General features: G+C 39.5%; 1 protein-coding gene across 1 annotated transcript in view; it reads left to right on the top strand.

Annotated features, from left to right (window-relative positions):
• The window catches only part of DNAAF9 (dynein axonemal assembly factor 9), a 78,546-nt gene that overhangs the window by 3,166 nt on the left and 59,298 nt on the right, over positions 1-16,082 (top strand). Inside the window, exons 2-4 of the mRNA XM_075752829.1 lie at positions 7,104-7,183; positions 13,541-13,660; positions 14,496-14,620. Of these exons, the coding sequence (XP_075608944.1) occupies positions 7,104-7,183; positions 13,541-13,660; positions 14,496-14,620 (325 nt within the window). The remainder of the gene's footprint in view (positions 1-7,103; positions 7,184-13,540; positions 13,661-14,495; positions 14,621-16,082) is intronic.

Below are 16,082 nucleotides of genomic sequence, written 5' to 3'. Positions count from 1 at the left end.
CAGAGAGAGAGCTAATTTAATTTGCTGGAGTTTAAAAAAAAGAAAATAGAGAAACAAAGCCTGTTCCTTGAATATGGATGGGTTTCTACCATGTTAGGGAAGTAAGACAGCTTAGGGTCTATTGAGTGCTGGGCTGTGGCCAACAGTAAGAGGGAAGTGGGACTATGTGGTTGATATGAATAGAAAGGTGGAATAAGTACTTGGGAAGGAAAAGTTGCCAAGGAGAGGAGCGGAGCTGTTGCATTAACTCAGTGGCCTGTGGAGCTTCAGATGAAGTTACCCCTTTGCGATCCTTCAGCTTGAACTGATGGCAAAAGCATCTGGCCTCACATAGCCGTCTGGCTGCCGTGGTTGTGGCCCAGTAATGGGCTCTGAAAGTAAATTCAGTCTTAAGGCACTGTAGCTTAACATCTGATTTATGCTGAAGTGCCAGACGCTTGCCTTGTCTTTCTGATCAGAGATTGACTGATGGCAGAATATTTATGCTCAAGCTGCTAGTTTTTCCTCCTCCTTCAAATATTGTCATTTTATCAAGTGATAATGTTTTTTTTTTGGGGGGGGTGGAATAGTAGGCATCCTCAACAACATGCTGCAATTTAAGAAAGTGAAAATACAGAGCTGGTGTTTGTAAATCAGTCTGTTAAACAGAGAATGCGTCAAGGCTGCAGGTCAAACTGGCACCTATGTGTGTAGGTGATGGGCAACCTGTCATGTGATTGCACCCATGGAAGAACTTCATTTCAAGCCCATTAGCTCTTGCTGAGGTCCAGTCTGTGAGTTGCTTACAGTAAACAAGTATGCCAAAGGACTGCACCATCCCACATGGTTATGGAAAATACCAGTATGAATATTGATGTGCATTCGTAATAAATAGTGCTACTGTTCAGATGTGCTGGAGTGCCAAAGATCCTGAACAAGCTTGTAATTTGGAAACGGCACCAGGTAGTGCCCAACGTTTAGTAAGGAGAGATTCATGTTCGTTCCTACGTGCTTGGAGGTCTCTGAATTGCGGAACTGAATATTATTGTGCATTTAAAGTCAAGAAGCAAAGAATTTGGTCCTGTAAAATGCACACAGAGTTAAAATTTCTTCCTTTACGTCCAGTTTTAATATTTACTCCTTACTGTTGCTAAACATGCTAAGTGTTCTTAACATTGGAAGATCTCCTATTTACAGTCAAGTTCCCTATGTTCATTGTAGAGAAATTTTGAAAATAGCTGGAAAACTGTCATGTATTTTAAGGTGGGTGAATGCCATTGCCCTTTGTGAGTGCCAAGCAGTAAAACTGTTTTTTATTTTGGTGAGCTAAGAAAAAAACCTAACAAACTCAGCATGTTATTGTTCAATTTCAAATAAACAGCTTTTGAAATTCTGAGAATCTTTAACTCAGTCTGACCTCTGGTTTCTGTTTTCACAAATATGTTAAGATGGTGATACTGTCAGACTGTGGGAAATCCAGAGAAATCCTGTACTATAATATAAGCAGATGATAAAATGTTTTTGGTAGGAATTGTGAGGTCAACAAAAGGGCTATGAAAAATAAACTTGATTTTTAGGGGTAGAGTGGAAACATGGTAGCAGCAGCAAGTTAACAAGAAGCAAAATTTGGAAAAAAAACCCCCACCTTTTATTTTTCCATTTTATTTATTTATTTATTAAAAATCAAGCACTTAACATTAAACCCAATGTCTGTCATAGGCAGACAGCATGAGTCTATATTGAAGTAATTCCCTGAAGATGAACCTTGTTGGCGTGAGGATTTGCAGGAGCTTGCCAGGGGTGTCTCAGATTGTTCCCCATGTTCGCTGCTATCTACCAAAGCTTTACCACGTGTGGGTTTTTAAGACTGCCTAGCCTTTGTGGGGGTGGAGCATAGCATCTGCCAATATGAAGCAAAACATACTGAACACAGTGAAATCATATCCTTTGTCCGCTGAATTGCATGTTAACTCAGACGTTATGGTAAGCCAGCCCATGGGAATCAATCAGGGATCAATGCTAATGTCGTCGCTGAGTTAGTACCACTGGATTACGACGTCAAGAAAAGGAAGCTTGCACACAGAATAAATTCAGCTAGCAGCAAGGAATGCAGAAAAAAGTGACACATTGTGGAAACATAAATTACATAAAAATTAAAATACTGTGTGGCATCATTTTTAAAAAAATGCATTTCTTCTTTCTGATTGAGAAAGGCACAGTTGTTAATATTCTCTTTGTTTGCCAGCATACATGGCTTGCAGCGCTGTGTCTGTTACTAAGTTGTGACAGGATAGACTCTTCTAAAGCAAGGTACTTTGCATAATTAGTATGAAGACATGTGAACAGATGAGCACTAATTCTTAGAAGTTAATGATTGTCAATTATCTTCCCCCCTTTTTTGGATCTAGTCCAAGATTAGCAGAATATCAAGTACCTCAACGTATAGTTTCTTAATTGGCCCAAGAATACTTTCTTGCCAGATGCCACCCCAAAATGTGACTTTGCCTTCTGACCCGCTTTCATCAGCAGTCAGATCAGCGTTATTTTTTTTTAATTCCTGGGCTAGAGTTTGTTTGGATCCGTAAGCTGATCTGACTTGACACATGGCTTCAAGATTGTTAGGGCAGATGCAAAGGCAGTGAGAAGGGCGAGACAGCCCCTTGCAGCACCGTAGGCTCTTCTGCTGGCTTCAGCCAATGCGGAAATCACAGCTACTGTTGGAAAAATTCTCACTTTGCCTACTTCAACTCTGTCTGCTTCTGAAGCAACCTGGTTGTCTGTGGTTATCTCATTCAATATGGTTGGAATAGACCTAGTTGAAGTAGCTTGCAGCTCACGTCTTGTCCAAGTCTCATTGAAGTCCAGGAATTTGGGGGTTCTTTAGAAGGGCTTCATGTAATTGTGTTTATGAACATACCTAATACTGATTTTTCAGGATCAAGCTGCTGTAAAATTTAGTTGTAGTTATGTATGTGAGTGGATCCAGAGCTACATCTTCCAGGAAAGTGTCCTGAAGCCCAGAGTATTACACTGTTGCGTGGAGCTTGTTCTTCTCTGCTTCTGTTTGAAATTGTGTTACTGTGGAGAAATGAAAAGGAGTAAAAGTCAGTGCCCTTGCTAGAGCATTTGCTTTGGAGGTGGGAAAAGTCATGGAATTTTCTTCCCAGGACGGTTTCTTTGGTTTTATCAGATGACTGTTTAATGCAAAATGCACTAAAATGCCATCTTTTTTTCCCTGACTTTATACCCAGTTTAGCCTGCATTGTTTAAAAGCATGTAGTAAGAATTCTAATTATTCTCTTCACTATTTCTGAATAACGTCTTTCTTCAGACACAGAAGTCTTCTGTTTTTAATGTCAGCCTTTGAATGTAATGATTTATACACACTTGAAACGATGTTGAAAAGAAACCACTTCTTTAAATAAGGCAAGGAAAAATACTCTGCTGAAGGCTGTTTAATATTAAGATTGAAATAAACATCTCATACATCCCATTATGAAATAATGAACCTTAAATCAAAACTTGAGGGGAAAAAATACCCAGCCTAGAACAAACAGGTAATTACTTTCCTCCTGCATTTCCTCTTCCCCGTTTCGCCCCACAGTTTACTTGAACAGATCAAAAAATACTTTCACGGAGCTCAGGAAACACAAAAATGTTGTGTATTTTGCTTTGTTCTGCTCTGGTCCTGTTGCACAGGCCCTTTATCTTAATTTTTCTTTTCAGGTGATAAATGTATTTGATCAGGTCTCCCTTTTGTCAAAGTTTTGAACGTGAAGTTAAAATTTAAAGATCTTAGGAATAACTTACCTTATATTATAGACTATTTTTTAATAAATAGGAGTATCTTCCCCCACGGTTTCTTACAAGGAGTTTCTGTACTTTGTCAAATCTATTTGCAACTGTTCCTTTCTCTTAAAAGTGATCTGTATAGGGGAAAAATTGATAGCAAAAGATATGTATTCACGCTGTGTTTATAGTGCATAAGAGGTTTTAAAAATGTTTTACAATCCAGACAGACCTGTCTTTGGCTGCAGAATTACTTATATTTGCCGTGAGAGTAGAAGTTGAACACTAGTAATAGAGGGGGTTTTGCATCTTGTTTCTGAGAGGAGTTTATTGAAAAATTTACCTCTTGTGCCTTGAGTTTGGAAGCATTCCTAATTTTTTTTCTGATGACAGTTTCTTTTCCCACTCTGAGCAGAAGTTGGAAGATGCATCCTCTGATAAGGTAAATGTTTTATTAAAAGTCAGTCTGGAAGCTGCTTGTTGTGTCACTGCAGAAGTCCTCAGGCACAGTCCTTTGAGTCTGTCCTTTGGATCATCTCGGGAAGCAACAGTAGATAAGTTGCGAAGCATTTTTATTTTCATGCAGGCTTTATCTGTACATAAAGTTGCTTCCATTTTCTTGTGTTTCACAGAAGCTCTAGCGATTCTGCTTGCCTGCAGCTGGTTCTTAAATCACTGTGGTCAAATTTGTTTGTACCCATGGTGAAAAATAGTCTAGCAATTTTTTCTACGCTTGATCCTATGACATGGAAAGTATAAAAATACGAGCAGTGTATAGCTTGCCATAGAGTATTCCTCATCTTTCCCCTACCTAGTCCAGGGTCCTGTTTAACGATGGGATGAAAATCTTCCAGAATAAGATATAAAAATCTTAAGATTAGACAGCTGTGAAATTCAGTTTTAGGTTAGGTTTTAAAGAACTAATAATTAAAGTTGCTAAAATGGGCAGCATAAAGTTCAATGTTTCTTTCACAGACTCCATAGCATCACCTATGTGGGCAACAGCATGTGATTAGGTGTCTTTAGTGGCTGTCATCAGTGGCTTTAATTTCTATTTATCTAAGACTAGATCAAAATATCTGTTCATGCATACAGTGGACTGTGATACAGTGCAGCGTATAATATGAATTGGGAAGTTTCAGGCAAAAAGAATAATTGAGGGATTCAGAACTCAAATAGGCAACCTAAAACCAGGAAAAAATAAAACTAAAGTGTTTTGCACTGATTTTGTACTTGCTATGAAAGTATCTTCAAGTGTTGTCTCTCTTCCGTAGTGGATGTTCGAATTGCACTTAGATTAGCTATAATGTAAACCTTTCGCATGCATTCTCTTTCAGAGAAAGTAGAGCATGGTAATTGTAGTATTACTTGAAAAGATCTATTTGCTTTTTACTTGGCTTAAGTAACTATGAAAATAGGAATTCTTGTTAATTTGAGCAGATCATAAATTTATCTCTGTTGCAGCGTTGCTGTAAGAGACATTTGTTTCCTAGAGCTGAACAGCTCATAGCTATATGAACAAGACTATAAACAAGAAAACACATTCAGTAATATCAGCAGTGAAATGTCTTGCCTTCTATCTGTATTAAAGCAAGCTCACCAAATGTTGCGTAGGAGCAAAATTATGTTGCTCTCTGTGGCTATTGTAGCTGAGTTTTTTTGCCTGGCTTAAAGGTGCACGTGGGACAACTAAATTAAATTTTGTATAGTAAACAATTCATTTTGATCATGAAAATCTTGGCAAGACTTGGTATTGTTTCATTTCTTTTTCATGCAGACTATCAAAGATGATACTTTAGGCTTATAGTTTTCCCTAACTGTTCATTTTAGAAGAAAATCATAGGCTTAATATAGAAGTCATGAGAGAGGTAACATGCGTGAAAAGGATCTAGGTATTTCTTTGGGTATAGAAGGGAAATATTTCCTGCTCTTATGATTTGCATTAAATATTATACACTTAGTTGTTTTGAGCTATGGTTTACTTTCTGACCAGAAACCCACCAGTGTAAGTTCAATTTGTTAGTTTGTCTTGCAGAAAAAAAAAATCTTTGTTAAAAAGTGACACTCTTCTGGAGTTCAGCTTTTGTTATGCTAAATGAGAGTATTGGCTATATATTTTTCCTTTATGGACTAAATAAAATTCTGGAGAGTAATGCCAGATGCATGGAAGAACTGGAGTACCTGAAGTTTAAATTACAAGAGAAGATCTTCTGGTCAGGAGCTGTCTATCTCAGAGTGCTCACTAAAATTGTTTTTTCTGTCCAAAATTTCCCTCGGTTCCACATTTATGCTTATTATGTGCTTGTTTTAATGACAGGGTGACCCACTTGAGTCTTTGTGATACTAGTAAGCAAAAGCATCACTGGGACACTGCAGATAGCATGACATTGATGCTTTATTAACTGAGGACATCGTAGAATCATAGAAAGGTTTGGGTGGGAAGGGACCTCACAGCCCATCCAGTTCCACCCCCCTGCTGTGGGCAAGGACACTGTCCACTAGCCCAGGTTGCCCAAAGCCCCATCCAACCTGGCCTTGAACACTGCCAGGGAGCCAGGGGCAGCCACAGCTTCTCTGGGCAACCTGGGCCAGGGCCTCAGCACCCTCACAGGGAAGGATTTCTGCCTCACATCCCATCTCCATCTGCCCTCCTGCAGCTTCAGGCCATTCCCCTTGGCCTGTCACTCCCTGCCCTTGTCACCGGTCCCTCTCCAGCTTTCCAGACACGGATGAGACCCTGCAGGTTTACAAGAGGAGGCAGAGTTCTCTGCGCCTTCCCTGCTTCTTTCCTACGTGAATATCATGCTTTTCACTTTGATCTTGTAAGAGGCCTGGGATGTGTCTGTATTACGTAGTTACAAAGGGTAGAAGTGGTCTGATGGTGCTGGAGGTGCTGAAACTCATCTTTTCCTTTTGGGGTGTAGAAACTACTTCAGTCCCTTCCCTTGTCAGCTTTCTACTTGGACATTGCCTGCCCAGTGTTGCTTTGCTCTCTACCTCTCTGGTAGAGAAAGGAGTGTTGCTGGCTTGCTGAGAGCAAACCTGAACAGCAATTTTTGCTAGAGCTTAGAGATGAACAGGGCACTTGGTTAGAAGGGTTAGTTATCACTTCTAGTCTTCTCTCAGGGCTTTGCACTTCATCTTTTAGTGGGCAAAAATAAATAATCTGGGGATGGTTTGAAAGGAAGTCTAAATGTATCTCAAAGAAAAGATACCAATGTTGAAGTGTGTCCACTTAATTTATATAGTAAAAAAAGCTAGGTCAACTCTTTAGCCTGCCAAATGTGAGCACTTCAAAACACTGACCTTAAGGACAAATTCTCTTTCTTTTGCAGTTGCAGCCGCCTTCGAAACATTCAGAGTATCCTGACACAGAGCAGCAAATCTCAACCTGATGGAATCCTTTGCATTTTGGGTTAGTTCTACTTCTCCTTCCCCCCTCCTTTTGTTCTCACTGTACTGATAAAGATACCATGAGTTTCATAAAAATGAAGATCGTCGCCTTCCTGCCCCACACCCCAGCCCTGTTTCTCAGGGAACGGACAGCTCTCTGATTGTTACACTCTTTTTCTCACTAAATAATTCTTAAGCCTGTTTACCAATTTCAGGCAAACTTGCTACAACAGTAATAATATCAACATTCTTGCAAGCTTTATGAAAATTCAGTGGCTGGAGGGAACAGAGAATCTTTGTTAATGCCTAAATTGAAGGAAAGATGGAGATCATTTAATCCATGTCTATTTGGAGTAAACATTCAGCTGTCTAGGCAATGTTGGCTTTCTAGCTGGTGCTTGGTAGAAAAGCTCAAGGCTGAAGGCATGTGTGTTGCAGCTCATTCCCCCGTGGAGATGGGGAAGTGGAAGGGATTAGAAGGTGCTGAGATGAAGGGAGTGGAGAAGAGCAGAGGAGTACCAAGGCTAGGGATCGTGATATGCAGAGGGGTTGAGCACAGGGTTGGCCTTCAAGATATGCAGGGAAGGAGGGGAATGTCTGTCAGTTTTCTGATTTAATAAAACCCGAATTTAGGGGGAGGGAGGTCTTGCCTCAGGAGAAGAAATCAAAATGCATTTAAAGAGTCATATGAGAAACCCGGGAAGCAGTTACAAGCTAAATGGTGGCATATAACCAGCATGTGGTTTCAGTGCTTTATTTCTTTTGTGGTTGGGAGAAAAGGGCAATATGAAATAAAGCTGCATGTGCAGGTATACTGTGGGAAAGTAACAGGGTTTTTGTACTGCTTTAATATAATTTCTGTATGTAACATTGACTCTTGCTTCTTATTCTATAATCAGTATCAAGATATTGAAGGAAAAAAATCCGAAATGATTACTGAAATTCCTTAGAGAAAAGGACTTAAGGAGCAATTGTTTAAATAATGTATTACAGTTAAAGATGGAGAAATCTAATGTAGCCCTAAAGAAGCTATTTGTAGTAACAGGCTTGCATTAAGTAATGATACAACAGCCTGGTTTTTTAGGGGTTTTTTGTTTGTTTTAAACGATGTAGCAAGAAAACCTGAAGAAGCGCATTTATTGAACCACAAAAACATTGTAAATGTGTATAGCCTAGTTCTTTCTTGGTCGATGCTAACTGCGTAACATGACTCTTCTCATCCCACATTCTCTAGGGTAAGAGTTTAAGAAATCTTTGGCTAAGTAGTAACTTCACAGCTAGAAGGTCTATAAGGTCACTGTGTCAACCTTCCAGTGAAACTTAATCATCCAGGATAATGTACTTGCTTTTTGCCTTTGATGCTAGTGTAATTTCATAAAATACGTCAAGTTGTGCCATCTCGCCATTGACGCCGTAGTATTTTATGTCTATTGTTAACTCTGAAGCTGCAGTAAGTCCCAAGCAAAGCATAGTCACTCAAAACGTTGTACAGCTTTAGGGAAAGCATTACAGGCAAAGGAATTACTTTGTGTAATCCTCAGCGTAATGTGGAGTATTTAAGTCCATGCATAAGACCATACCTCTTAGTAAATAAGAATTTCTGTTACGGAAATATAGGAAGTGTGTTTTGTTATTAGACTTGTGCTTTGCACTAATCTCTTTCTGCACCCATAATGGCACTGTTGTTGTCTAATCTGACCTGTTGAATGTAGCCTGCCAAATTTCTCACATAACTTCTGATTAAGCAGGCATGTCATTCTGTTATAAATGCATTAAATCTGTCTTTAACTACAAGGTTCAGATGACAAAAAATATGTAGTCTTACACTGAGTCCTGTTGACTTGTATGGAAAGCAGATACTCTTATGGTTTGGTTTGTTTTGTTTTGTTTTTTGCAGTTGGTGCATATTATATTTCACTTGGCTTTAATGACCTGGAGTTAATCATTTCCCTCACCCCAACTTTAATTTTACATACTGGGCTGTGAGATAAAAACAGCATAAACTTTCATAGCTTTGCTTGAAATAGATTAATACTTATACTAAAATAAAAACAATTTTGTGAGATTCCAAAGAGAGATGAGAACTGACTAATTATTGATACAATTATTTAAATGTAGTTACAGCTGATTTTTTTTAAAAAGAATCCCTTCATCTTATTTTAACATGGTTGAATTATAGCATTCCTGCGTTCTTTGCCAGGGAGAAGAGACATCACAACTGACACGAAAAGAAATTTGGAGGTTGCAGTGTCAGATGTCTTTAAAAAGCTGTGATGTCTCAGCTGGAGTGTGTTGCTGTTAAAGTTGCTAAGAAAACTGTATATCAAACTACCTAAATGATACTGTAAACTATTTTATTTTTTTTTTAATAGTGGTGATTCTTGCATCTTACCTTTCAACAGAGATTTTCAGCTCATGGTTAAGTTGATCTGATTTCTGAGGATACATATTTAGTTTCAGTAGGGTGTGTCTATAAATCTGACTGTAGTTGTAGCTGTTCTGATGGTAGATCAAACTGTTTCACAGTTATGCATAGCTAAGCTAAATTTTTATACCTTGATATTTACTTTTTATCCACCTTGAAGAGGACAGGAATACTTCAGAAGCTGTGCCAGGGAATCTTTATTTCATCTTGGTTTTGTTCAAGTATTACTACTTTTTTAGATCTCTCCTTCCCGCCCCCCCCCCCCCCCATTATACCTGTCCTACACAGAGCTTTTGCTCTTAGGATATGACCAGTACATTGCACTGGTTGTTCATCCATTCTCTTTCCAAATGGAGACTGTTTTAGTGATTATCGTGCCACTTGTATTAGATGGCAGTTCCACAACTGCATGTTTGTTTTTGGGCAGCTGTCTAAAGGTAATCTGGCCATTCTCTCCAGCCTCACCTTCCTGCCACCTACTTGGTGTCCCTGGAGCTCACAGGGCTATTTAATGTGTTATGGGACAGCTATTCTTTGCTTTGATACTCCGGGGGTGTGTCAGAACTGCACGGCTGGGACAAAGAAAGCGGGACTTTTTTTATGTGTAGGCTATGTTTTTGTCAGCTTAGCAACTGTGAACTCACAGATATGAGAGATGGCTGAGCTCAATATTTTTGGCAGCACAAAAGGGGAGTCTCAGCCTGCCCTAGACTGCTCCTTTTCCCTTTCCTCTGCTTCCTCCCACATGCATTTTGCATCAGTGCTGGTGGTTGGTTGATATCTTACACCAGCTTCATCTTACTGAGCAGACAGATTATTTTTTTCCCCCGCCCCGTGTTTGGCCAGACTAGTTTTCTGCCAATTTAGCAAACTGAATCAGCTCGCTGAGAGGTCAGATGAGCTCTGACTGCAGGAGAAGGAGCAGGAATGGCTCCTTGGGCAGCAGCGAGCTGCTGGACTAAGTCATTGTCTAACTGCACCCTTGTGATGAGTTGGGAAAAGGCCGGGAGTTACTAAACTCAGCTGGAGACAGGCTGGGGGTTTCCTAATTAATAGCCGTTCCCATTGTTCTGTTGAGGACTCCTGATAGCTTTCTGGAGGTATCTTATCTTTGTCATTGTTTCATTTCCTGTTTATCTTCCGCTAACTGTGTCTGTTCATTTAACTCCATATGTTTCTGTAGAATTGTATTAAAGCCTCAGTATAAAAGCTCCTGTCTGTACTGGATACTTAAAAAACCCAAACCACAAACCCCAAGTATTCTGCAGAGTTAATGGTTTTATGGTAAGCTAATGTCTTCCCTGCTAGCCTGTCAGCGTTCTGCAAGCAATAAATTCACCCATGTTCTCTATTATAAGAGTTAAGCTTATCAGCTGCCCTCCTTGTTAACATCTTTTTGTCTTCTCTTTCCCTCCTTCTGTCATTAACTGAAAAAGCCTGTTTTTGGTGTTTGGCTTTGACAATCATCTCTGCTTCAAGCCTGAAGAGCTGGTGCACCCAGATAAAACCTCAAACTCTTGAAGTGTTGGTGGCATCTTAACTCTTTTTTCTTTATGAGAACAGTTTCTCATTTTTCTTCTGATCTTCCACACTTTATAATCATCTGTTCCTTTTTCTGCTTTGCTATGTGTTATTCTGAGCCTGAGCGCACCACCTTGGCTATCTGGGCTTTGGAAACCCTAGCAATGAGCCTGATAAGAAAAAGTCCAAATGCGAGCTGTTTGGCCTGTAGTTGAGGGTGCTTTATTAGATTAACATTTGATATGAGAGGTGACGTTTGCTTGGGAAACATAAGGAATGCTGCTTGCAGACAACTGATCTAACAGCTTGCTGCCACTGAAAGGGACTATCCTAACTCCTACCTTGTTCCAGACTATTGCTCAACTGATTGCCTTCAAAAGTTGCCTCAGGCGAGTAATCAGTAAGGCAGATTATCTTCAGGACATTGTGTGTGCTAGCTTTCTATGGCTATAGCTGATTTCAGGGAGACTGATTACATTTAAACGGAATTTCCTACAACAATGGGATGGTTGCTTCCTGGAAGAACCGTGTCTCTACACTTGGTTGTAGTTAAAATCCCACCTAAAGACAGGGGCTTTGGCACTAACATTAGTATGTTGAGTCCCATTGAATTCTAGATTACATTGGTATGCCTGCTTTCATGGGGCTGGGCATGTAAATAAAATAAAAAGAGACAGTGTGTTCTCCCTCTCCTCCCTCATTTTCGCCCTTTCGCTCTCTCCGAGTTCCCAGATCCAGAGCAGTTTGGTTATGCAGAAAATGATTGGCACAGCAAAGCCGGAGCAGTGCAGCAGGGGAGAAAAATGAGTGACTGGGTCTGAGCTTTCTTTAGCTGAGTCTTATCGATGCCACGACCCAAGTTACGGATTGACTGCTGAGGCTCTTGATACTCCCTTTGTCAAGGGATGTCTCCTAACAGGCAGAATGGTGACTCATTTTAAAAAGAGCATGCTCCAAGGACATGATATGAATGGGAGATTAGTGCTAGAAGGTAGATAGCAGAGGAATGAGGATTCATCGATTGTGACTGGAAAGATTTTTGAGTGCTGAGAAAGTTGGGGCAGGTGTGGTGCAGCATCCCCCTTTCCCAACACAGTTCAAGGAATGCAATGCTATATGCTACCTATAATGTATTATTGGTGCTAATAACCATGAAGCCATGAGTGGGGAGCAGTATTACAGAGGTTCATAGCTTCAGCACAATTTGAAGTGATTGAATTTGTCTCTTCTGTAGCCTTAAACCAAATATCTGATACCTTGGAATACATGTGAACTATCCAAAGGCCAATTACTAATCGAACAAGGGAGTTTATTAAGATGTGGGATTCAGTAGCTGGATGCAGATATGTCATCTGGTTAGTGTTTTAAAGCTGAAGCATAGCTTAAAAAAAAGGGACATAATTAGGAGACCCTAGGGTTTATTCCAGTTTGTGGTATGTTCAGGTGACTCCTGAGTAGTTTGATTTCCAATGCAGGTCCTGAAACCCAGACATCCAGGCTGTGTTATTGCGTTATCAGTGTACTGATCTCGCCTTTGGACAGTGGTAACAAATCTTTATTTGTTGGCCACCATCCAGCTGTATCCTAATATAACTTGGTAGGAAAACTTGAGGTTAGTGTTTATGAGGAATTTTGTAGCGGTTGGGGCTGGTGACCTCTGTCAAGTGTGGACATCAAGGATGTTGTTTTGTGCCATTTTGCTTGTGGAGAAAACTTGATTTATTACAGTAGAATTAGGAATTATGACTATGACTGTGGGATGAAAACTCTTCCTAAATCTGTGGCCCGTTTTCTTTTTTCTTGTATTAATCTTAGATCTCTTCATGCTCCAGATCTTCAATTGTTTTAATTTTATTTTTCCAAGGACCAGAAAAGGCTTTCCTTGGAAGCTGTTTGTTTACCATATGTTTTGTCAGAGTATCTTTTCATGATTTGTTAGAAGTCCGTGGTGGCTTTCTGGTGACTCAGGGATTGCACTATAGTACTGGTAAGATAATGTTTAATGATGTATTCTAAAGCAGGAGATTTAGGTCACAGGATTAGTTTGTTAGGAGGCTTCAATCAAGAACGTATTAATTAGAATGCATTCTGCATACAGACAGATGTTTAAATTTGAATTACTAGATAAAAATTGAACATTTGTTGATGCAGAGCACTACAGAAAACTAGACTTATTTTTTATTTATTTTTTTTTTAAGCAATGCCTGTGGATTTAGGTCAAGAGTAGAATGTCAGCATGTGGCAATGAACTTGCAAAAATTCCTTTTTCCCTACCCTGTATGCCCAGTATGTTCAACAGGCGTAAGTGCCCACTGACCATGTAAAGGAGTTAAGAAAACTTTAAAAAAGCAGTATTATTAGGGAAGAAAAACATTTTCTCAGGTGTACAATGTTAGGACACATAATACTTCTCATATGGTTTTGCTTTTGCAGGAATAGATAGCCGATACAATGAAGGTTGCAGGGAACTGGCAAACTATCTGCTTTTTGGCTTGTATAACCAGAGTAATAACGACTTTGAAAGAACTGGATTTCCTGAAGAAGTTCTTGATGGTGAGTAACATAGTCAACATTTGAACCTATTCTTCAGTCGTTCTGGAGGGTGAGCCAGAAAAAGGGGTGTACCTTAAAAAAAAAAAAAAGTAAATCTCTAATTGTGTTAATACACCTGAAAACCTGTTCTTAAAAATAGTGCTGAAGAACTTTTGTTCTTTAGCACATACCCTCTCCATACATTCCCCCAAGTGTTCTAAACCTAGACAAATACAGCCCCTTATGAGGAGTCCTAGTTCAGTCTTGGTATGTATGTACATGTGTTACCAATTATTGTGTGATCAAGCCTCTGGAGTTCTAAAGTACTTGGGCTCTTTATTTACTATAACATATTAACTCACTTTTGTAATATTTGAAAGGTGACCAATCACCATGATCATAGCTTATTATTCATTTGCGTGAAACTTTGAATATCTAGCCCATAGGCTATAGTGCTAGTTTTCAGTTGGAGCAACCTTCTGATGTAATATCAGGCAACAGCAGCTATAGTTTACAGTTTTGTAAGTGCTCTGTAAAGACTCATCACTGACACTCTTGGCTTTTCAAAGGACAGGCTGATGCAAGTTCTGTGCAAGACTTCAGAATAAACCCACAATTGTTCTGAACAGTAAGAAGTACTGTTGTACTTGGAGCTGTGTATGGCTGCCAACTGTTTCTTTTTTAAATAAGTGGGGAATGATTGTGTGTTCAAATAGTTAATCCATTTTCTTTTAATGAGGTACATTATAGGAAAAATGTTTTCTGTTCAGTTTCTGTGGGAGTTTTCTTGTGCCCATATAATTCTTCTGTGCATAGAGTCTTGATGCTGCAATAATACATGTTCTGCTTGTTGCAGATATAATCATATTAATAAAACCTGACAGTGTCCATCTGTACTGTAACCCTGTGAATTATAATCATCTTTTGCCATATGTGGCATACTGGAGGAACTTGCATTTTCACTGTCTAACTGAAAATGAGGTAAGTGGAAAAGGAATGCAGATGAGAATTGCTCATGAGCTTGCTAATGAACTGATATTCAAAGTGGAACTTCTTTTTAACATTCCTTCTGGAACTCTTTTCTTTTTCCTACTCAGCAGGGGAGTGATCTGCACATATATGTGGTTATTAATCATTTTGATAATGTGTGCAACAAGAATATGGTTTTAGTACTTTGTATTTGTTGGAGCATGAAGATAAATTGCTCCCCTCTCCCACTGATTATTATTGTTTTGACACGAGTCAATGATCTTTTAATGAGGAAAAACATGTCGGTTGTGAGAAAGGCAGAATCTGAATCAAGTACTACAGTCAACACTGAGATTTCCAATGATGGCCTTATTTGCTGCCAAAGCAGTGTTTTAATGTGGTGTTTGCCAATAGTCTCTCATATTAGAAGTTTGGCTTAGTTAGCCATTTAAAATCAGGAAACTTTATTATGTATTTTCATTTTAACTTTCAACTCTTTGTTTCAAGAGCTAGCAACCTCACTTTCATTGGACCATGTGAGTGATGTGAGTTTCATCTTGCATTTAAAAATCCAGATATTCTTAGAAAAGCTATGTTTATCATAGTAAAGTATGATTAGGGGCGTAAAAAATGAAAATGCCTTTTGTCTAGGCGTAGAATAAGAACCTTTTTATTCCAGTTGAGACTGGAAATGTTTCTTCCTAAATGCCATCATGGGAAGCTTTCCCCCCTGTTCAGTTCTGTGTAGTTCCTTTTCTAAACTAGGATTATAGTGAAATCTGAAGGGAGTGTGTTAGGAGCCTGAAATGTCAATGGGTGAAGCTGGTGGAACAATGAATGAGGAGGTCAGGGAGAGAAACCTTTTGTTCCCTTGAGTTTCCAGCTTGAAAGTGATGGGGCTTATGATAGATTGATCGTGTTTTTATGTGGCCGTTTGATAGTTTAGATCACAGAATGATGAAATAATTCAGGTTAGAAGGGACCTTTGGATATCATCTTGTCCAACCTCCCGCTTAAGGCAGGGTTAGTGATGAGATCAAACTCAAGTTTTTGCAGTTGGATGTTGGAAGTGTCCAACTGCAGAACTTGTCTTGGGTATCTGCTCCGTTACCTGACTGTTCTAATAGTGAAAAAATGTTTCCTCTTATCCAATGTGAACCTCTCGTCGTTTTAAATCATGCCCTTTGGTCTGCTGCTGCAGACCACTGCAAAGAGCCTGGCTTCATCATCTCAATAACTTCATTGTGGCTGTTGAAAGGCAGCGATGAGGTCCAGCCACTGCCTCCTCTAGGCTGAACAAGCCCGGGTCTCTCCTTGTAGGACAAGTGCTCCAACCCACTATCATGGTGGCCCTCCACTGAATGTGCTTCACTTTGTCAATGTCTTTCTTGTACGTAGGCCCTAAAACTGTGTGCAGTGTTCTAGATACAGTCCCATGAGTGCTGCGTAGAGGGAGGGTAATTACTTCTTGGTA

The sequence above is a fragment of the Balearica regulorum genome, chromosome 4 (genome assembly GCF_011004875.1).
Source record: "Balearica regulorum gibbericeps isolate bBalReg1 chromosome 4, bBalReg1.pri, whole genome shotgun sequence".
NCBI lineage: Eukaryota > Metazoa > Chordata > Aves > Gruiformes > Gruidae > Balearica > Balearica regulorum.
The sequence above is the reverse complement of the archived record's forward strand: the minus strand, read 5'-3'. Positions and strand labels throughout refer to the sequence as shown.